Below are 23,812 nucleotides of genomic sequence, written 5' to 3' on the forward strand. Positions count from 1 at the left end.
AAAATCTGCTGGGCTGGCCTGTGCATGAAAAGAGGAGGGAAGAAACTCTCAAGTCATCTACTGACTATGCATTTTTTGCCAGGTGACCAAGATGCTTATTAGAATCATGAGAAGCATCTTGTTCTAAAATATGCAATAATTACTTTAGTCCTCCCACAGAACTGCTTTATACCAAGTCTAGTCCTTTCAGAAGATCCCTCAAATGACCAGACCACACATCAATCTAGTCCGGCATCCCATTTCCCATGCCGGCCAACTAGAAACGTCTTGGAAGCCCACAAATAGGGCATGAAAAATCAGTAATCTGAAACCGGAGATTGCATATAACCATAATGGCTAATCATCGCTGATATTTTCCTCCAGTAATTTACCTAATTTGCAGTTCTGCAAAGCAATTTCCCCTAATGTAGTGCACAACTACATCTTATGACAGCAGTTTCCATCAATTACGTGCTGTGTATGTTTGTGTGTGTGTGTATAGATACATAGTATACATAGTATAGTGCTTCCTTTTGCTTGTCCTGCATTTCCTGACAATCAGTTTCATTAGATGGTCCCAGGATCTAATTTTACAAGACTATTTTGATGGAAGCGCTAATCTCAGCAGAGGTGAGGCAAGACGAAGGTACCTTGGACAGCTCCAATCAGGGATCAGGTTGAATACTGTACTGCAGGGGTCGGCAAGGTTTACCTCGCCTGGGCCGGTTCATTTCCGCGGAGATCGCTCCGTGGGCTGGATCGCATCTGCGCAGACCCGATTTCTGGCATCTGCACATGTGCAGACACGATTTCTGGCACCACGGAAGCGAGTCCCTGCTCCGCGCTGTGCCAGTTTAGCACAGCTCGTAGGGCGTTGCCGAGCAGGCGGCTCGGGGGCCGTTTAAACGACCCCCGTGGGCCGCTTGTGGCCCATGGGCTGCAGGTTGCCGACCCCTGCTGTACTGCATGAGAACAGAGCTCAGATGTTGCTTTGGCAGGAGTTAACTATTGGACTGAGTCTCATATAGGAAGCTGCAGCTCTGCCTTACTAGCAAGCTATACTCTGCCTTTACGGTTGGAGGCAGCATTATTTCTGAAGACCAGCTGCTGGAAAACACAGGAGGAGAGAGATCACTGCTGTACTCAGGCTTCCCATAGGCATCTGGTTGGCCACAGTGAGAACAGGATGTTGGACTAGATAAGCCACAGGACTGATCCAATAGGCTCTTCTTATGTTCCTATCTATGTGCAGGACTAGACTTTTTTTTTTAAGACCCTAAATTATACCTAAATTTACACTGTGCATGGGATAGAGGATGTACACTCAAATTCTGATTTGTAATTCAACCTTTAAACATTGGGTTCATCAATTAAAATGACCCATGTTTGCTTTTCAGCCCCTAGCGTAGATGTCAGCAACTGAGACAGAGATTTTTTTATATATATAAGCATGCTATTGACAGCATAAATATTTACTCCAGTCCTAATGCAAATGCAAGCATTTCCCATCAAGGCTGGAGGAAAGTTCTATAAATGGGAAACATCACTAATGTCCATGAAATCTTGTTTGAATCTGAGGTTTGGCTGTTTATTTAAAAGGATATCAGGCAAAAACAAAGCCTTTCACTATTTCAGTGCAGTACATAGCAAACTCCTTCCTCCAGCCACAACTTATTCTGCCTGAAACCTACTGTCAGTCCGTATAGCTCAGTATTGTCTGCTCTGACTGCCAGGCAAGGGAAATTCCCAATTCAACCTAGGCTGTGTACACATTATACCTTCAAAGCACATTTGAAGCACACTCATATGAAGTTAGAACAAATTTACTCATCCATGATTTATGGCAACCACAAATAGTAGAATATACCTATTCAACAGGTATGTAGAAGGGATGAGAAAGGTAGAATGGGGGGGTTGATGGGTGCAGCAGTCATTGGAACATGTTAACACCAAAGAACTGGAGAAGATAACAATAATGTTATTATTTACATGCCACTCATCTGACTGGGTTGCCCCAGGCACTCTTGGAGGCTTCCAACATAACAAAAACATAGCAAACATTAAAAAACTTCTCAATACAGGGATGCCTTCAGAGGTCTTTGGAAAGTTGTGTGGTTGTTTATCTGATTGTCATCTGATGGAAGGGCATTCCACCGGGGCTGGGGGGGGGGGAGAAACAACTGCTGGGAAGGCCCTCCACCTGGTTCCCTGTAACTTTACTTCTCACAATGAGGGAACTGCCAGGAGGCCCTTGGTAGTGGCGCCCGCCCAGTGGAATGCCCTCCCACCAGATGTCAAAGAAAAAAACAACTACCAGACTTTTAGAAGACATCTGAAGGCAGCCCTATTTAGGGAAGGTTTTGATATCTGAACGACTACTGTATTTTAATATTTTGTTGGAAGCCGCCCAGAGTGGCTGGGGAAACCCAGCCAGATGGGCAGGATATAAATAATAAATTATTATTTAAAAAGTAAAGGTAAAGGACCCCTGACAGTTAAGCCCAGTAGCATATGACTCTGGGGTCACGACGCTCATCTCGCTTTACAGGATGAGGGAGTTGCCGTTCGTCCACAGACAGTTTTTTCCGGGTCATGTGGCCAGCATGACTAAGCCACTTCTGGCGCAAAGGAGCACCAAAACCACAGCAGCGCATGGAAACGCTGTTTACCTTCCCGCCAGAGTGGTACCTATTTATCTACTTGCACTTTTGGCATGCTTTCAAACTGCTAGGTTGGCAGGAGCTGGGACCAAGCAAGGGGAACTCACCCCGTTGCGGGGATTCAAACCACCAACCTTCTGATGTGCAAGCCCAAGAGGCTCAGTGGTTTAGACCACAGCGCCACCCGCATCCCTAAATTATTATTATAATATTATTATTGGAGCTGTATCTCAGAGTCCAGGCTGAGTGACAGGGGTGGAGATGTTCCTTCATGTACACAGGGCTGAGGTCATTTAGGGCTTTGAAACACTCTGAATTGTGCTTGGAAACATACTGGGAGCCAATGTTAATCTTTTAGGACTGGTGTTTTATGGTCCCGGCAGCTGCTCCCAGTCACCATTCGACCAGCCACATTCTCGATTAGTTGTAGTTTCCAGGTCACCTTAAAAGGTAGCCCCATGTAGAGCGCATTGCAGTAGTCCAAGTGGGACATAACCAGAGCATGTACTACTCTGGTGGGGCACTGCACAGACAAGATAGGTTCTCAGCCGGTATATCAGATGGAGCTGGCAGACAGCTGCCCTGGACACAAAATTAACCTGGCCCCAGGCTGAGCACCTAGACCTTTAGGGGCAGTGTTACCCCATTCAGGGCTGACAACTCAATGCAGAAATTGCTGATCTAGATGGACCAAAGTTCTAACTATGTGTAAGACTAGTTCCTATGTTGCATCTCCCCACCGATACTATATTTAACATTGAGTACCAGCAAGTACTCTTAATTGGTTGGCGACTTTCTGTCCTGGGGGCCTAAAACTGAACAAGCTCGGCTAATCAGCAAGGCAGACCTGATAAAGGCACTTCCAGCATCAAAGAACCCCCCCCCCACGAGAGCAAATTTGTCTTTCTAAACAAATCTTTACACATGTAAATCAGAGACCCACACTGTCATTACTTGTCCTTTGAAGTCAAGGAAAAACTAGCAAGAGTAGCCACTTACAAGGACCTAAGAAAATACAGATCTGAGTGTATATTAAGCTATGCTACTTGAATAGTTATTAAGTCCCATTTCATGCATTTTTCTATTCAGGCATTCAGAAGGTACACAAAAATGCCACTGAACAAAAATGAGGAAAAAGACAAGTAAAAATATTCCCTCTTTTGTAAAAGAATCCATTATGCTGTTTCTTTCCCAAACCATTAGAATAAAGAAAGCCTGTGTTGATAGAAGTAACTCTCACACAAATTGAACGATTAAAAATGTCAGTCGCATGTACCAGGTACATCCTGCTCCAATAACACCACTTATTTGCTTTTATGCAAAATTTGTTTCCTTTGTGGGTGGGAACCCGAGACAGGAAAACCACTTATGTCTACCTCACTTACAAAGAAGAGCAGACACTTTGTTTGTATAAGAATGATGAGCTATTTAACTTTTTTAAAATTTTATTTGAAAAGAGGGACTCTGGTTACGTATTTAGCAAAATTACTTTAAAAGAGACTGAGAGGGGCTTCATAAACAGCTCCAAAACTAAAAACTTTTGATATCAAAATCCTACTTTACTCTGTAATAAAATGGTTTTAGAAGGTAGCAGATTAAAAAACAACAACAGAAAGAGGATACAATATATATATATTTCATCTCCTTGTTATAGGAATTCTAAGGTCTCACATATATATAAATCAAATGTTCATAAATCTACAAGGCAAATGGTTGGATGGTGTTCTCGAAGCTACCAGCATGAGTTTGACCGAACTGCGGGAGGCAGTGGAAGGCAGGAGTGCCTGGCGTGCTCTGGTCCAGGGGGTCACGAAGAGTCAGACATGACTAAACGACTAAACAACAAAGAGCACAGGACAGAGCCAAATGACATTTACTGCTACTATACTGTTAAAGGCAAAACTGAAAGGGTCCCACAGAGGTTTGACAACCATCTGCTGGGTGTACACTTATTTATTTATTTATTTATTTATTTATTAATTAATTATAGAATTTATATTCCACCTTTTCCTCCAAGGAGCTCAAGGTGGTGTACAAAGTTTACCTTCCCCCAATTTTATCCTCACAACAATGCTTTGAGGTGAGCTAGGCTGAAAAATGGCAAGGGGCCCGAGGTGAGCTGTGAGCTTCATGGTTGAATGGGATTACAACCCTGGGCTCCTGGGGTTATAGTCCAACACTCTAACCACTATACCACACTGGCTTTATCTCAATTTCATGCATCAGGCCCAATGAGGTACACCTAAAAAGCCCCTGCTACAATTCTGTGCTTCGTTCAAATTGGCATGCAACAAAAGTTTTTAACACAGCAACAAGCCTGTGTACACATAGCAGAAAAAATGCAAAGACCAGAACACCTTTTCTAACCCTTTAATAACAACAACAACAAATTATTTATACTCCGCCCATCTGGCTGGGTTCCCCAGCCACTCTGGGCGGCTTCCAACAAAATATTAAAATACAATAGTGTGTCAAACATTAAAAGTTTCCCTAAACAGGGCTACCTTCAGATGTCTTCTAAAAGTCAGGTAGTTGTTTTTCTCTTTGACATCTGGTGGGAGGGCGTTCCACAGGGCAGGTGCCACTACCGAGAAGGCCCTCTGCCTGGTTCCCTGTAACTTGACTTCTTGCAGCAAGGGAACCGCCAGAAGGCCCTCGGCGCTGGACCTCAGTGTCCGGGCAGAATGATGGGGGTGGAGACGCTCCTTCAGGTATACAGGACCAAGGCCGTTTAGGGCTTTAAAGGTCAGCACCTACACTTTGAATTGTGCTCGGAAACATACTGGGAGCTGCTTTTTTTAATGGCTGCTTTGAATGTTATGACCCTCACAGTGAGGCGGCCAGAATTTTGCACGATAGTGATATGCACACTGGCTGTAAACAGCGAGTTAGGAAGTGGAATATCACCACCTGGCCACTTGTCTGTGATGAAATCAAGAACAAATGGTTACCACAATTTTTTAAAAAACAAAACCTCACAGCTGCCCCCTAGCTTGGCCATCGTATCAGCTATTTATTTCCCCGGGTCCACCCATAAAAGCACACATTTAACACTGTCATTTTCAATGAGGCCTGTTAACAACAAGTGTGCAATACTATACAGAGGAAGAAGGCGAGGACAAACAAAGGACTGGGGGTGCTAAAAGATCACAGAGAGCTTAAATGCATTCTGAGCAGATAACCAGCTGCTACAGAGTAACATCATCCACTCCTAACACTTCGCTGATTAAAAGGCAACTGTAACCTATCTTTCAACCAAGTTTCCAATGCAGCTAACAAGGCATATTAGACACAATATAAATTAATACGAAAACATACTGGAAATGCAGAAGTATGGAACAGAGCAGCAGAATCAAGAAAAGGAGCTAATCAAGGCAAAACCCTCCCAAAAGACCCCCTGAAGCGGACTGCTTTGGTTTCCTACTGAAAAGCCATGGGGGAAGCAAAATAGAACTTCCTTAGGGAGTTCCACAGCTATGATGCCATCTCACAGAATTCCACCAAATAGTTTCTCTGCAGATTAACTTTTATTACTACTGTATTACCTAAAGACCCAGTGCTCCTCCAATTCTGGATATTTCATTTGCAAAACATTTTGCCTTATATCCGGGGGGATTGTTCATAGGTACCAACATTTTTGGCCATTTCATCTTTAGAGGGGCAGATTTGTGTAATGTGCACTGACATCTAGAAGACAGGAACCCAATGCCTGATTGCATGAGCCAATCTCTCCATTTAGCCAGAATAAATTCAGATTGCCTCATTTTCCAGCTCTGTTACTTCCCCACTACATCACAGACAGTCAGCTGAAATACTCCCCAACATCTTCCCAGTCTTGAGGCTCCACCCTCCACCCACAAGGAGCTTAGTGGTAACCCATTTCAAGAAATTCCAGTTCCGTGATTGCATCCTTTGACTAACACCTAAGCTCAAGCGCTCCAGATTAGGAGACAATATGCTTTTGTCCAAAAGTATGTGTTAAAAGGATGGAAACTTTCATATGCTTTTTTGCTCTTCAATCAACTTGATTCCGAGTAGAATGGAGGAGTTAAGAAGCAGCAAAAGAACGTTAAGGAGAGTCTGGCTGGATCACAACAAAAAGTCTATCTAATGCAGTACCCTGTGTCCCACAGTGGCTAAACAGATACCTATAGGTAACTCCCACCCCCAATGCAAGAGACAGCCCTCTCCTGCTGTGGTTCTCCAGCAACTGGTTTTCAGAGACAAGCTGCCTCAAGCTGCTCCTGGAGGTGGTACAGCCATCATAGCTAGCAGTCACTGGTCCTCCACATTGTGTGACCTATAAGGGCAAAAAAGGGTTTTGTTCCATATAATCAACTTCCTACAATAACAAACAAGGACTATGCACGACCCATATATTTTAACATCACTGCTCTTCATGCAATCACAAATACCTAAATTTTAAAATAATGGCATCTGAGGTCAAATATACTAATTCAATTTACTCCTATAAGTGAAATACCATCTGATACAACAAAAGAAGACTCATTATTACACCCTGAGCAAAAAGTTAAATGCTAGCATTCTGTTCTAAAAGCATGATGGAAAGCCTACTGTAAAAAGAACTCAGTGCACCAGACATGGCTTAGCTAGAACTTTTTTGCCGGCATGGTGGTGGAAAGAAATAATATTCTAAACTGGTTAGGAAGAAAGGTTTTGCCAAGCTATATTTCTGCCGCAAATCTGGATTTAACTAACGTACATAAAGCTACCAAATTTCAACGCAAGGGGTTTTTTGGGGGGTGAGTTGGGATAGAGAAGAGATGGTTTTCAAAGGGCTCTGGGCTATAAAAGTTTATACTTAGCTTGAAATGCTTCTACTTTTTAAAGAGTGGCACAATCCACCAGGTATTTCTCCTGAGAAAAGAACCCATCAAAAAGAGCGGGGAGCCACAGAAAAATGCTACTATGTTCTTGCACAGCTCCTGATTTTTGTAAGGTGGCCTGTAGGGAAGAATTTGGGACTCCAGGCAGCATACAATCCCACAAACACACAAGCATTTGCTTCCCTTCTTTGAAAAACAAAATAAAAATATTTATCTTAACCAAACATCAACATCCATTACAAGGTATCAGTAATAAAAGACTTCAACAAATAACTAATCTGAAATTTAGTTGATTCCTAAACCCACAGTGGTTGTTCCTAAAACAAAGTCCCAGTCATAGGGATAGTCTACACCCTGCTATCCCTGGAGATTTGGGCTGCAGATCTATGCCCACTTACTGGGTGCAAATGAGCATTACTTCCAAGGAAGAACATATGCTTAGGCTGGGGCTGTTAGAGGCCCCCCCCCCCAATGTGGTGAGTGCACAGAAGGAGTGCAAGAGGTGCAGCCTATCAGGAGTTATGAGAACAGCTGCTACCCTTGGGGACCTCGATTTGTGCCAGATCGCTGTCACAGCTTTCCCGGCAAGTCTGACTTGCCAGAACAGCTGTAGGAAACCCGAAGACCCTCAGATCATAGCACAACAGAGGCAGAATAAAAACAAACACAAGCAAAGCACTTCGGGTGGTGCACCAAGTATTTCATTTAACACACCAGCAAGATTCCTCCCCTAGCACCCTGTCACTTCCCCCAGCCACTCTTAGCATACAAGCAAAAGAAAAGGGAGGAGAAACCTCCCTGTATTTCATCGCTGATTAACCCGAGACAGATAATAGGTCTGCAGCTAGGGTATCACTAACTGATTCTGCCACTCCCCAAGCCCACCCGTAATAAAGCTACAACAACCTTTCCAGGCATCCCTTGCAAAGAGGAAGGGAGCGACACATGGTATTTGCACTGCTGTCCAAGACAAACAGCCTGTCTCGGCAAGTAGAAAGGCTACAGAATGCGGCGTAAACAAAGAACAAACTTCTATGGCCAGAAATAATAATAATAATAAAGGCAGTGGCACGAGGTTAATTCCTTGGGTCGGCTACAAGAAAGTAAGTTTTTTAGTTCTGTTCCCCAACTGAGGACATTAGGGATCTCCTACTAGCTCCTTTCTTTCCTACAATAAAAAACATCCCCCCTTTCAATAAACTTTCCCTTTAAACCAACCCTTACAGCATCTGCTGACTTTACTCAACTGGCAGCAGCATGTGAAGCCTCATAGCTTGTTTAGAAGAGCTTTAACAGAGCAAGTTTGTGATCACAGTTCATCGCTGCTAAGATGCTCAAAGTGCAAGGTATTTTTTAAAAGGAAAGAATGGAAGACTAGGCTTTTGTCCTGCTGTACCCTTTAAATGGCTTCTACCCAAACCGGAGGTGTGAATGACCGTAAAACAACTTTGCTACTAGTTTAAGTCAAAGAGTTGCAATAAATAGGAAATGGCAGCAAATCCCAAACCCCCAAAATGAACAGCCCAAGACTTGCCTCGCCTCCGTGCCCATCAAATATCCCAAATATGGAAGGATGGGTCTTGTTCACCAGGTCAGTGATTACTTCGAACCTGTCCTCCATGTGGTCTCTCCGGCCTTGGATGGAGTAAACGGCCACATTGTGGTTCTTAAACTCCCAGGTCTTGGAGAACTCGGCATCCAGCACATCCAATCCGCCGAGCCGGTCATTCTGCATGATCTCCGCCACTTTGCCCTTCACCATCTTCACAGCGTCCCTGCTGGACTTGACGATGGTTTTCACTTCATCCGTATGGAAGAAGTAGCTCCACAGTGCCAGGCTGATGCATAGCAGGAAGAGGGTCTCTGGTCTCAGCAAGAAGTAACGCATGATCCGACCCAGCAGAGAGAGCAAAGTCATTGTATCCTCTATCATTTATTACGGAGACAGTGGATTTCCCCCCCTCCCTCCTGACCATGCACCGCACACCCGCACAAACCCCGGTGATTGGGATGGGTCTAAAGACAAGGCAGCAAATCAGTGCATGCTCCGGTAATACAAACCCACTGAGGGCAGGGTTATCATCGGCTACTAAAGCTGCCGCCTCCTCCTCCTCCTCCTCTCCCTGTACCACTGCTTCAGGCAGCTAGAGTCACAGATGGCTGGGAGTAGCTCTGGTGTCAAGTAGTACGAAATCAGAACACCACTTCTGTGCAACCAAGGGCAGGCTGATCTGCCTCCTCTTCTGGCTCCTGCTGTTTCCAACCAGCATGGGGCTCTGGAGAAGGTGAACTGCAAGAAAACAAGCATCGGCACATGAGCAAAAAGGGGGAAGGGGATGGAGAACTGAGCACTTAAAAAAAAAAAAACAGCAGCAAGAGAGAGAGAGCTGTCAGCTTCTGTGTGCTATTGCAAAGAACTCTTCCAGCCAGGATGGAGGCGAGGAGGAAACAGCCTATGTTCGAGGGAGGACACAAAAGGACCCCTTCTGCCTTCTCCCGCCTGCTCCTCCTCTTGCTGCTGTTTCCCGGGCGCTCGCTCCCAGCTGCCCAGAGATGCCTCCGAAGTAGGACAGTAAATCAATTCATGCTTTTGCCGTCTGCAAACTCCAGGCAGAGCACACTTTTATCCAGCGGCAGCCCGGAACAGTTGCTAGCAGAGGCTCCAGGAGATTGGAAGGTACCGAAGGGAAACAACAACAACAACCACAAAACGCCACAAGGAGAACGTGCACGGAAAAACCAGGAACAATGAAAAGAAACAAATAACAAAGGGCCACGTGGGCTTTAGGAGGGGAGGACTGCATTGGAAAGCAAGACAGGATTACAGGAGGGCAGCAGAATAGAGGAGCAGTAGTAGAAATCAAAAGGGAATGAATTATATTATTATTATTATTATTATTATTATTATTATTATTATTATTATTATCACCTTCATCAGGAGAGTGGGGTCCTATTAAAAGGAAGCAGGGGTGGTGTTTTGTTGTGTTTCTTGTAAAATAAACAAAACAAGGCAGAATGTCACAATCAGGAGGGCCCTTATGGTGAGCCCCAAGAACTGCAGGGTCCTAAAAATAAGGCGCAGGGCTTTAAAACAAGGCCCGCTTGGTCACCCCTAGTAAGATAATGCAGCTCCCCAGGAAATCCCCAGCACGGGCGCTTGCACCAAGGCTCCCTCACCCAGCTGCCATGCAGCCTTTTCCTTTGCAAAACCCAAGAGGCACCGACCACCCGCATCATGCGCTCTCTTTGCACCCCGTCTGATGATGGTGAACTTCTGGGGGTGGTGTCTGTTTTTGTGGAGGGGTTATTTCTGCTTCTGGCAGGGGCTCCAGTTTGCAGGCCACGAGGGCGAAGGGGTGCATGCCTGGGGAAGCGCGGACTCCCAAGGAGGAGGAGGGAGGGAGGGAGAGACGCGCTTCCTTTCCCCCAGCCCTTACACCCACCGACTGTACCATCCCGGAGCTGCTGCAGAGATTTGCATGCTCAGGCGGCCGACCTCGCCGAGGAAGAAAGGCGGCGGCGGCAGCAGCCCGCCTCGCGCCTCTCCGCCCGCTTTGCTGCAATAAGAGGGGAGCACGGCGCCGGCTCCAATCCCCGGGCCGGCCAGCCAACCAACCAAGCAGCCGGCTCGCCCCTCGCCTCCCTCGGGCCTCCGCTGCGCTCCCGGATACCACTCGCCCCTCGCCTCGCTGCCCTGCCGCCCCTTCCCCTGCCGCCGTCACCTGCAGGGCCGCCCGAGAGACACCTGGCTCAGCCTCGCCGCCTCCGCCGCCGGTCCCTCCCACTGGGCTGGGCTAGTGGCCGCCGCTGCCTACGAATCCCAGGAGCCTTCGCGCAGGAGCGCTCTCGTACGATTGGCGGGAGGCCGCGCCGCGGGTTTCTGGGGTTTGTAGTCCTCGAGAGTGGGCGGGCAGGCTCTCTTGCGCCCTCTACCAATGAAGTCACCGTTATTATTTATTTATACACCGCTTGCCTACAAAAAAAAGCAGCAGCAGCAGCAACTACTACTGCTACTACTACTACTACTACCAATATTGGTTTACAGGAAGATAAAATAATAAAACGGGGGGGGGGGCGGAATGCAACCCTACTTTAAGACCTATATTAGACTTCCTAGCTAGGACTGATGGGAACTGTAGTCCCACCACAGTCCCGTGGTTCTCAACCTGTGGTTCTCCAGATGTTGTTGGACTACAACTCCCATCATCCCTGAGCTCTGGCCTTGCTAGCTAGGGGTGATGGGAGTTGTAGTCCAACATCATCTGGGGTCCCACAGGTTGAGAAAGGCTAGCACAGGGGTCTGCAACCTTTAAGACAAAAAGAGCCACTTGGACCTGTTTCCAAAGGAAAAAAAAAACTGGGAGCAGCAAAACTCGTCATTATAAAAATAACATTTTTGTCACTTTTTATTATTTCTTTGTTTGACCCCTCAGAATTACTCCTCCTCATAGAAATAAATTAACAAGTTACCTTTTTGTGTGTGTGTGTTCTTCACTCCCCTTCAAAACAGTGACCAGCGTACATGCCCCCTTTCAATGCAGTGACCAGCGTACATGCCCCTTACAATGTAGTGGGCAGGTGGGCGGGAAGGTGACATCAGGACGGTGCGTGACTAACGCATGCACCACCCCCATGCGACGTCACAGCCAGTACAGCGCCCGCCACAGTGGGGAGTGTCGGGGAGCACAATGCGCCTCCTCCCCTCGCTAGTATCCGCCCCGGAGCCGCGGCAAAGGTGTAAAAGAGCTCCGGAGCCACGGGTTGCAGACCCCTGGGCTAGCAGCACCATGTTGGCTACCCACTGCTTTATACGGTTATAGATTTAAGGGAGGGGGGAATCCCCGAACCCTAGATATTAATGTGAAGGTTTTGATCAATTGGGATATGGATTAAAGTTCAGAACTGTGCCAAATAGGGAATTCCTGGGTTCCTTATGCAAACCAACCCATGAACATGACCACAGGTGTTGATGGGCCATTGGGGAGTGAGACGTTACCAAGGTGGCAGGGTGTATGTTTGAGGGCACGGGAAAAGGGTTTCTGGGAAGAAGAAGCAGGAGGAAGGGGGGAAATCCGTCTTGGGCAGGGAGGCGGAAGGTTGCCTGCACTGCTGTGGGCCATGCAGTAAGAACTGGGCTCCCTCCATGCAGACTGAAGGTGTAAGTAGGCAAATAAACCATATTTCTTAAAGCCACAACAGTGTCCGCCATGTCTTCCATTCTCCAAAGGAACACAGATCCTGTGTGGGTGCCTGGGACCACATGAGTTCTTGCCACCGCCTGGCAAGGAGAGGGGCAGGCACCCGATTTTTGTAACAATACCATAAAGAAAAGAGCCACTGTTGTGGTCAGAGCGTTGGATTTTGGAACTCCCTCCCTGGGGAAGTTAGACTTTCTTCCTCCTTGTTGTCTTTCTGCTGGCAGATGAAGACTTTCTTGTTTCAACAGGCTTTGGGGAACTGACTGCTTTTAATGAAAGGACTGGTGTCATATTGTTTTTAACTGGAATTATGGGTGTGTTTTAATCATGTTATATATGTAAAAGTAAGGTAAAGGACCCCTGAATGGTTAAGTCCAGTCAAATTTGACTATGGGGTGCGGCGCTCAACTGACTTTCAGGCTAAGGGAGCCGCCGTTTGTCCGCAGACAGCTTTTCTGGGTCATGTGGCCAGCATGACTAAAACGTTTCTGACCAAAACACAACAGGATACCGTGACGGAAGCCAGAGCGCATGGAAACGCCGTTTCCTTCCTGCCACAACAGTACTTATTTATCTACTCATGCTGGTATGCTTTTGAACTGCCAGGTTAGCAGGAGCTTGGACAAAGCAACGGGAGCTCACCCAGTCTTGCAGATTTGAACTGCCAATCATACAACCAACAAGCCCAAGAGGCTCAGTGGTTTAGACCACAGCACCACCCTTGTCCCATTATATGTGTATATAATTTTAATTCTAGTAATGTTTAATTGTTTTTAAATTATTGTTTTTTCTTTGTTTTTAGCAATTCTTGTTTTAGCAATTCTATGCCATGTGTCCCATAAGGGAAGAAGGCACAGGATAAATAAATGCAAAAATAATAACAATGGAGTTTGCAGATGCATCCGAGGCAATCAGCCAGGCTGCTGCCCACCCTCTCTCACTGGCAATCCACATGGTCTAAATATATGCTTCCCTTCAGTCTCGCCTGTTCAGCCAATTTAATGGTCTTGATCCTATTTAACTTTGACCGGATCATGCCCTGTGTATAGGGCAAGTAATATGAAGGAACTTCAAATTCATGTATCCCCGACAGGAGAGTGCGGTAACTTCTCACAGTTTCCTGAACACTGCTTTTGAAAAACAAACAAACGCATCCAACTCTTTAGAGGGAAATGTCACGGATGATGACAAACAACAGATATATAAAAATAACAACACTATTTTAAGGATACTTGGAAGTTCACTGGTTCAGATAATTATCTTCTGCTCAGTACTTCTTCCATCATAATGTATCTCTTTTATTTGAGCAGGTCAGTCGGAGCAACACCATTAGGTAGAGAAACCGACTCTGTTAACTGCACAGACGTTTTGTTTATGAGCAGGTCAGCCTCAGAAAGGGAATTTACTGTTTTATTTTTAAAATAGAGCGTGCTCTTTGATCGTGTCAAAGAAATAATTATGCCATGGTACTTTTTCTAATATCCTTTTTAAAAAATTCATTTATATATGAGCAGGGCCAGTCTTACCATTCTACTTCGGCTGCTTACACATTATACCTTTAAAAACACATAATTTCCCTCAAAGAAGAAGAAGAAGAGGAGTTTGGATTTGATATCCTGCTTTATCACTACCCGAAGGAGTCTCAAAGCAGCTAACATTCTCCTTTCCCTTCCTCCCCCACAACAAACACTCTGTGAGGTAAGTGGAGCTGAGAGACTTGAAAGAAGTGTGACTGGCCCAAGGTCACCCAGCAGCTGCAGGTGGAGGAGCAGGGAATCGAACCCGGTTCACCAGATTACGAGTCTACCACTCTTAACCATTACACCACTGGCAGTATCCTGTTAAGAACTAAGAGGTAGGCTGGATCTTCCTCACCCTTGGTGTACAGTGTTGGACTAGCACCAGCAAGATTCAAATTCATATCCTCCGGAGATGTTATGCTCATTGGGTGACCTTACTCCTTCTCTTCCTGACCTACCTCACAGGGTTGTTGTGAGAATTAAATGGTGGCAGTGAACCATGTATACTAAGTTCCTTGGAGAAACATGTAATAAATATATAACTGAACTGCAATAAAATGTTAATTAAAGTATGAACATAGAATAGATCAATATGAGCCATAAGGAATAATCATCTTTCCAGGGAACATCTGATTAAAAACTGGGATTGTATTGTATTAAAAGAAAGGAGAAAAGTTCAATCCTGGGAACAAAACAGCTCATTGTCTCTCCTTTGTTTTGTGGCGGATATTCTGTAGAGTAAATCTTATTTTAATTGTTTATTGCATTATTGCCCTATTTACTCATTATGAGTTAAGACTCACACAAAGATGCCTGCATCTGCTCTGGCAAGATTTGCTCCAAAATGATTGTGTTTGGGGCTTTTTAAATAACTGCTGCATTTGCGGTTTCTCCTGGCAATATATAATTGAGTTAAATTCTATGTTTAATGAAAGCTTTAATAAAATACCTTCCAAAATGTGGAGCGTAATGTTCACGATGGCCAAGAAATTCATTGCTCGCATTATCTGCCTTGCAATGAAATATAAATGCATATGGTACCCTGAGGATGTCTCCCGCTTGTAGGAAAGTTTCGTTCATATTTTTCTCGATTCTAATTCATGCGGCACATCAGCCTGCAAAACAGAGACAGCAGCATCCTCACTTCAAACCTTTCTGCCCAAAACATGGGAAGTGTGCCGCATGGGCGTAGCCAGGATTTGTTTTAGTGGCGGACAGGCTTTATGTTGATCAGTTAGTTAAGTATTTCTATTTATTTACTTGAGCTGCCCCCACACACACACCGCCAGCTACGCCCATGGGGTTGGGTAGCACTGAGGACATGAAGTCAGTGATTATGAGAGCCAAAGTAAAGTCACTTCCAGATTACTAGTTTATCACGCATTCATTCTGTTTTGCTTGCAGGGAGACTAGACCACAGCAGTTTGTTTGAGCATTCATTCAAATTTGTATGTGGGGGGAAATACATGACATTGCATATGTCCTTCCATACTTCCCAGTGCATTTTCGCGCATGGGTGTAGCCAGGAGAGTATGGGGGGCAGCTTCCCCCACCAAAAAAAATAAAGTAAATAAATAGAAATACTTAACTGACCAATTGCATTGCACATATCTCAGTTCTGCCCCACCCCAACATAAAGCCTGCCCCCCTAAAATAAATCTTAGCTACGCCCATGTTTTCACGCCACTTTCCATACTGCAAGAAGTCTGATTTTGTGGCAGGTTTGGGATATAAGAGCTCTCCACTCAACTTCAGTTGCCCATCCTGAATTTGCCAGCAAGTATTTGGATACCATCACCTTATGGCAAATAGAAGGGGAAGAAATGGAGGCAGTGAGAGATTTTACTTTCTTGGGCTCCCTGATCACTGCAGATGGTGACAGCAGTCATGAAATTAAGAGACGCCTGCTTCTTGGGAGAAAAGCAATGACAAACATAGACAGCATCTTAAAAAGCAGAGACACCACCTTGCCGACAAAGGTCCGTATAGTTAAAGCTATAGTTTTCCCAGTAGTGATGTATAGAAGTGAGAGCTGGACCATAAAGAAGGCTGATCGCTGAAGAATTGATGCTTTTGAATTATGGTGCTGGAGGAGACTCTTGAGAGTCCCATGGACTGCAAGAAGATCAAACGTATCCATTCTTAAGGAAATCAGCCCTGAGTGCTCACTGGAAGGACAGACCCTGAAGCTGAGGCTCCAACACTTTGGTCACCTCATGAGAAGAGAAGACTCCCTGAAAAAGACCCTGATGTTGGGAAAGATTGAGGGCAGAAGGAGAAGGGGAGGACAGAGGACGAGATGGTTGGACAGTGTTCTCGAAGCTACTAGCATGAGTTTGACCAAACTGTGGGAGACAGTGGAAGACAGGAGCACCTGGCGTGCTCTTGTCCATGAGGTCACAAAGAATCGGACATGACTAAACGACTAAACAACAACAACAATTTGGATCCCAACCAAAAATAGCGAAAGTCTGGAAGTGCCCTAAAGGTGATGTGGGAGATTCAGGAACAGGATTCTTCTACCTATTTTAAAAGAAGAACTTATTAGGATTGGGGCCATGGCACCAATTGTGGAGTTAAAAACAAAAAACAAACCTTTCCTCCAGTGCTGCTGTCTCAATGAAAATCAGGCCTTCCCCACTGCCATTTGATCCACAGGACAAAATATACAGGTGCCATATTGGTATTTACATTGCTTCACTTCTTCTATTTACTGTAGTCCCATGTCACCAGAGAAGACCTAGGGGTGAAATGCGGCACTCCAGACCTTTTTACCTGACCCTCAGAACTCTCACCAGACCACTCCTATCGTTGGTCCTCCAAGTATTTTTGCCTGGTGTTCTTGAACTCTGACCATGACTCGTTTGCCAGGATGAAGGATACAGAGAGATGTGTGCACACATCTTTGTGCAGCCCACTGTACAAAGGAAACTATTATTATTATTCTTAAATATTAACTTATACACTGCCCTTGTTGTTCCACCTACTTTTGCCTCTGGCCCCTCCCACCACTGGCATGTGGCCCTCAGAGGGTTGCCCAGAAGAGAATGTCGGCCCTTGGATGAAAAAGGTTTCCCCACCTCTGCACTAAAGTGCGACTTTAGAGTGTGATGCAATGCATAGTGCTCACCGCTGTAAGTTTAAGTGGGATGAAATTCTGAAATGTTCATAGCAAAATGATTGCAAGCCAGAGATAAATTCTCATTCAATTTCCTGTTCTGATGAAGAGAAAGAAAAATGGGTTAGAAAAAAAGTTAGGATGCATATTATGAGGAAGAATGCTATGCCTCTGCTTGATTTCAACCAAAAGATCAACAAGACTTGCCTTTCAGGCTGGTACTTTATTGCAATACTGTTTCTTCAACCCAGTGAAGATAGACTAGAGAGAAGAGAGTGTCAAAGGAATAGCAGACGATTATCATCTAAAATTAGCTAATTGCTCTGCAATTTCCCCCCCTCCACAGGTCAGCGATGTCTGTTCTATAATGTTGTGAAACATTAGGCAAATATTTCTCACGCAACAGCCCCTCCTACTGATTATATACACAGAAAGCATTGAAGTTTGGTTTCAATTAATTGTAGGTATTAATTTTTAACAGCAAACTGGGCATCATTATAAATTAGACATTCAGGTATTGCAGTGACTCATTAGGACGAAATCAACAAGTACAATATTTATTTCACAATTGGGGGGGGGGAATTGAGATAAAACTTCTTTGGAAGATTTCACCTTTTATTTTTAACACATTTTGATTCCAGATAATTATCATTCACTGTTGACTTTGATGATCATTGGAATCTAATGACTGCCCTAAAAAACTATTTTTTTTGGGGGGGGTTACATTATTATTAAACACACAACCAGCCATGTTCTCCTTTCCTATATGTTCTGCTGAGACATGGATTTCAGTTTCCTGAATAGAAATTAAAATGCATGTGAAGCTAATTTAAATAATCAACATAATAAAAATGCAATTTCATTTCATTTACTCTGGGTATTTGTTGAGGATATCATTACTTCACCCTGGGGAAAGCTTGTAAAAGTGGAATCTATAATCTTTGTAAATTACAGTACAGCATTCAAGAATGATGAAAATAATTTGGAAAGAGCCCGAGGGAAATTTTGGCTTATATGCAATTGTCATGACACCCTCTCTTCAAAGGGTGAAACCAGGGATTAATAGTGAGATAGGGAATTGTCCTTGGAGCCAACCCCAGATGGACCAACTAATTCAAAACACTGGTATCCCAGGTGTGCCAGTACCTCTCCAGCCCAAAAAAGTTATGTTGCCCTTCTCTAACTCTGGCTTATTCACCCTTCCCCTTGTGCCTCTACTTTCTACAACTCTTTAGAGCTCAATTGGAGCAAATAGCAATTAGGTTTTCCACAGACTGCTCTTTGTTCCGGTTTAGAGCTAAAGAGCAGATTTTCCCTGGGAAGGGAGCGGGACAAGAGGGAAACTGCCTAGCAAACACAGGTCCAGCAGAAAACCATTTGGCCCCATGCTTTCCAGGCACGGAACAAGTGGAAGTGTGGACGAGCACGCTGGATCCTTTTAAATGAGAGGCTTCTCCCACTAACGGCGGAACTTGCTCCTCAAACAAAAAGCTACAGCTCTCATTTAAGTCTCTGTCTGAAGTTGATTGGTGCTGAGCCCCCACCCATTTTTGGAATTGCAATGGGTTCTCCTTTTTGTACTGTTTTAAACTGTATTTTAATTTGTTGTAACCCACCCTGGGACCTTAGGATGAAGGGTGGGTAATTAATAATTAATAGTAATTATTAATAGTAATTAAGAGCTGGCCAGGGTGCCCCAGAAAGCCAAGCCTAGCCTGAACTTAGACCTTGCCCTACTTTACTCTACTTGCTTGAATCTGATTGTTTTCCTGGGGTCAAACTCTCCTCCCATACATACGAGGCCATTGCTGAAACATAAATTGCAGTTATGCCAGCGCAGTTAATTACAAAGACAAGCCCCTGATGCAGATGGACAGGGTTGAAATGGGAATTGTGATTTAACTCAGGAAATATTTCTTTTGGCCAACAAGATAAAAGCAAAGGATAGTGAGGCTGCCACTGGTTGCGATGGAAGGGGAAACTACTCTACTGTTGCCAGATGTTCTCATCTACACATTAACAGCATTATGTACATATACTTGTGTAGGACTTTTATTTTATGTTTATTTCATAATGTGACCCCAACACTCTCCAATAGGGATCCTCCCACCCTGCTTCTCAACCAAGCAATGACAGATCAGACAAGTTCGAATGCTTTCCGGGTCATGTGGCCAGCATGACAAAACCGCTTATGGCACAACGGAACACTGCGACAGAAACCAGAGCGCACAGAAACACTGTTTACCTTCCCGCCGCAGTGCTACCTATTTATCTACTTGCACTGGCATGCTTTCAAACTCTCCAGAAACAAATCAGGAAGAGCACTCAATAACCAGGTTGCCTAAAAGCTCATCTGCATTTCTGCTTGTCCTGCCACTTTCCCCTGGGAAAACACACTCTTTACGGCTGAATCGGAGCAAACATCAATCAGGTTTTCTGTGGATTGGTGTTTGCTGCGATTCAACAGTAAAGAGCATGTTTTCCCTGGGAAAGCAGGGGAGAAAACTGCTTGGACCCACGCCCCAGAAAGTAAGAGGCAAGCAGAAAACCACTTAGACCCATGCTTTCTAGCACTGGGGCAAACAAAGTGTGGACAAGCCCTTCCTTAACGTTCTTCTGATTCTCATCTCAGCCCGAACTAATGCTGCCCTTACATTGCTCTTTCAGTCTGAGAGGCGGTTCTAGCTGTCGAAGCACTGAAAGATTAAATCTCGTCTCAAATGTTGTTGTAACAAGTTAATTACTAGAAGCTGGCTTTGCTCCCACACGGTAGCAATTTGTTTTCTCTCACACAGATAAAAAATAAAAGGGTCTTATCACAGGAATGTAATATTAGAAAACATCTGAGAGCACTCAGGCTGTTCTCTGGCCGTGATGAAATGGATTTTTTTGGGGGGGGGGACTGAAACACGCTAAAATATAAAATTGTCTTTCCCAACAGGGAACCCAAGCCCTGGGGGTGATTATCAGTATAGTCTATCTTCTCTTATGGCCTCTGATTAAAAATCATTGAAGCTTTTATAATTTTCCTCTTCAATAGATATCAGTTTTTAATCTTATAGCCAACCCCAGGTAGCTCATGCCAAAGGGTCTTTCATACAAAATTAAATCCTTTCACAGCTTCAAAATGAAAAGTTAGCCTTCTGGCTAAAGAGGTCAGTATGATATACCCACTTCATACCTACATTCCATTGGGGAGAAGAGGGGGGAAACTGGAATAACACTGCTCAGTATATACTGTTGTGAGTTTGGAGAGTTGAATAGGCTGTATGCCTGTAAAGATAAAGGTAAAAGTAAAGGGACCCCTGACCATTAGGTCCAGTCATGACAGACTTTGGGGTTGCGACATTCATCTCGCTTTATTGGCCGAGGGAGCTGGCGTACAGCTTCCGGGTCATGTGGCCAGCATGACTAAGCTGCTTCTGGTGAACCAGAGCAGCGCACGGAAACGCCGTTTACCTTCCCGCCGGAGCGGTACCTATTTCTCTACTTGCACTTTGACGTGCTTTCAAACTGCTAGATTGGCAGGAGCAGGGATCGAGCAACGGGAGCTCACCCTGTCATGGGGATTCGAACTGCCGACCTTCTGATCGGCAAGCCCTAGGCTCTGTGGTTTAACCCACAGCGCCACCCGCATCCCTCCTGTATGCCTGAGTCCCTTCTAATTCCTGGATCCAACAATGATTCAAATCCTGGACTAGCCAGGCAAGTTGCTTTGTTATGGCCTGCTATGTATGGGCGGTTATGGTAACAAAGAAAGCAGCTTTGTGTCAGAGGCCAAATAGATTGGAGCCCCTCCCTTAACTGTCTCGTAGGGTAGATCTACACACAGGGGAAAAACAAAGGGAAAAACATGGGGTGGGGAAATCACAAATATTCTTTTTGCTCTCCATCGCCATCTGGTGTTGCATGTTTTTTTTTACTAGCTTAAGCTTCAGGGCCGCTAATCCCGCAAGGGCCCCAGAAACGACTTTAGCCCACATTGCTTTTTTTCTTTTCTTTTTAAAAGGATCTGGTAGACCCAATTTGAGTCACACAACTCAAATTGATTAATTTGTTCAAGCAAAAACTCTGAAACATTACAGTGGCCAACATGTTTGGCAAATGAACCAGAAGGGATGTTCAAAATGTGATGTACTGCTACCTTAAATTTAGTTATATATATGCAGCCTTGACATATTATTCTAGCCTACTTGTTCCTGGTCAGGAAGAAATAGCAACCGTGCCCATTTCCTCATGTCGGAGAGTATGATGAACGCTCCTGCTTCAGCAAGGAAGCAGTTCAGATTGGAAACCTACGTAGGATCCGGAGGCCACATCTTTCTGGCTCTCAGTCAGGCTCTGATCCACAGAGGTATTTCCATGTGCTCAAGAAGCAGTTCTGAGGTTCCTGCATGGCATGCTGTTTCCTTTGCTACAGTATGGTGTAGTGGTTAAGAGCGGTGGACTCGTAATCTGGGGAACCGGGTTCGCTTCCCCGCTCCTCCACCTGCAGCTGCTGGGTGACCTTGGGCCAGTCACACTTCTTTCAAGTCTCTCAGCCCCACTCACCTCACAGAGTGTTTGTTGTGGGGGAGGAAGGGAAAGGAGATTGTTAGCCGCTTTGAGACTCCTTCGGGTAGTGATAAGGTGGGATATCAAATCCAAACTCTTCTTCTTCTGTGGGAGATGGGTGGTTGTGGCAGTCCAAGAAATGACCAGGAACCCAGAGGGCTGGTGTGGGGACCTCCAGTAGGGAACCTCCAGCCAGCGATGTCTGGATCCTACAAAACTCCAGGGTCACTGCTTCGATGGGTATCTGCTAGATAACTTGTAACTGCCCCATAACTTGTTATTTGTCAGAAGAACCCCCAGATTCAAGGCCTGGACAGGGCTGAAACTCTGACAGGGTAAGGCTTGGCCACAGGAAAGTTGCTTTTGCATTCATAAACTGAACTTTTATCGCTTTTCTTTCTTCTCTTCTGTTTGTCCACTCCTTTTCAATCAATCATTTAAAAAAAAATATTTATGCTTTTCAGGTTTATACATTTCACTAATTTTACAATCATTTTAACATTTCATTTTTTTTATATAAATTTTTTATTAAGATTTCAACAAATTTTTTATCGTAACAAAACAAGAACATAGAAAACACAACACAGAACATAGAAAACAAAAAACACATATAAATTCAATTCTTAATTTCTTATACCTTACTTTGCAAAAATTTACCACTTGCCTGATAATAAATGTTGGAAATGTAAAGAAATTGAAGGAACATTCTACCACCTTTGGTGGACATGCCCAAGGATTAAGGCTTTCTGGGAAAAGATCTATAATGAACTTAAAAAGGTACTTAGGTACACATTTCCTAAAAAAAACAGAGGCCTTTCTCCTGGGCATGGTTGACCAATTGGTGTCTAAGAAGGATAGAACATTTTTTATGTATGCTACAACAGCGGCAAGAAAACTCATTGCAAAGTACTGGAAGACACAAGACCTACCCACCGTGGAAGAATGGCAGATGAAGGTGATCGACTATATGGGTTTGGCAGAGATGACGAGCAGAATCCGAAACCAAGGAAGAGAAACGGCGGAGGAAGATTGGAGAAAATTCAAGGACTATTTAAAGAAATATAGCAAAATTAATGAGTGTTAAAATGACGTGGGATCAGAAATTAAGTGGTTAGTAGCGGTAATGGTTAATTTAAGGAGAATAAGCAATATTAAAAGTAAGCTAAAAAGTAAGGGAAGGATTTGCTGGAAATAAATTTGAAATTGGAATACAGAAAGGGGAGGTATGAGGAAGTCGGGAAAGTACTGTAAGGCATTTTAACATTTCAAAACTTGACTTCCTTCCCCCTCTTTCTCCGGTTCCTTAATTTTTTAAAAAATATTTTCTGCATATCCAAATTAACTAAATTTGCCCATTTATTCATCTACTTAAAATACATACTCTTATAAAACTGCAGGTTATTACAATAATCCTGCCAGTGTTCTTATCTGTTTACAATTTATCCGTAAATATTCAATAAACCATTTCCATTCTTTTATACAATCAATCATTTCTATTCTTTTATCAATCATTTTATTCGTATGCCACCCTTCCATGCTCAAGGCAGCTTACAGCATATAACTACAAAGATAGCAAAAGTAGTCATAAACGCTAAACAAAACATCAGAAAGTAAACAACCAAACAGAACACTTTCCACATAATAGTAATTTTATACCAGACACTCACACAGGACATTCACTGCCTTATCTGATTTAAAGGAGAAGTAGAGCTGGGTATCGTCCGTATACTGGTTAACACTCAGCCCAAACCCTCTAATGATCTCTCCCAGAGGCTTCATATAGATGTTGATTGCGTGGGAAGTCCCCTCCCCCATGAGAAATGAAGACACTGGACACATTATTTAAGGTTAATGGGCATAAAAAGGCCACAACTTTATTGATTACAGAATTGAAAGGTATTGGCCTTAGGCATTGGCTCCTATTGTCTACCCGGCA

At 44.3% G+C, this 23,812-nt stretch overlaps 1 protein-coding gene across 2 annotated transcripts in view; it reads right to left on the bottom strand.

Moving 5' to 3' along the window:
* Positions 1-11,291, bottom strand: part of PPM1L (protein phosphatase, Mg2+/Mn2+ dependent 1L) — a 171,991-nt gene extending 160,700 nt beyond the window's left edge. Inside the window, exons 1-2 of one of the 2 annotated variants that reach the window (XM_083739863.1) lie at positions 11,209-11,291; positions 9,021-9,776 (exon numbers count right to left, since the gene is read on the bottom strand). In XM_083739863.1, the coding sequence (XP_083595989.1) occupies positions 9,021-9,419 (399 nt within the window). In that variant the 5' untranslated portion in view covers positions 9,420-9,776; positions 11,209-11,291. Of the gene's footprint in view, positions 1-9,016; positions 9,777-11,208 lie in introns of both variants that reach the window. The other variant, XM_083739862.1, reaches the window with a different exon arrangement.
* Between the last annotated feature and the right edge of the window lie 12,521 nt (positions 11,292-23,812).

This window comes from Podarcis gaigeae (assembly GCF_964106915.1).
Source record: "Podarcis gaigeae genome assembly, chromosome: 5".
Lineage (NCBI taxonomy): Eukaryota > Metazoa > Chordata > Lepidosauria > Squamata > Lacertidae > Podarcis > Podarcis gaigeae.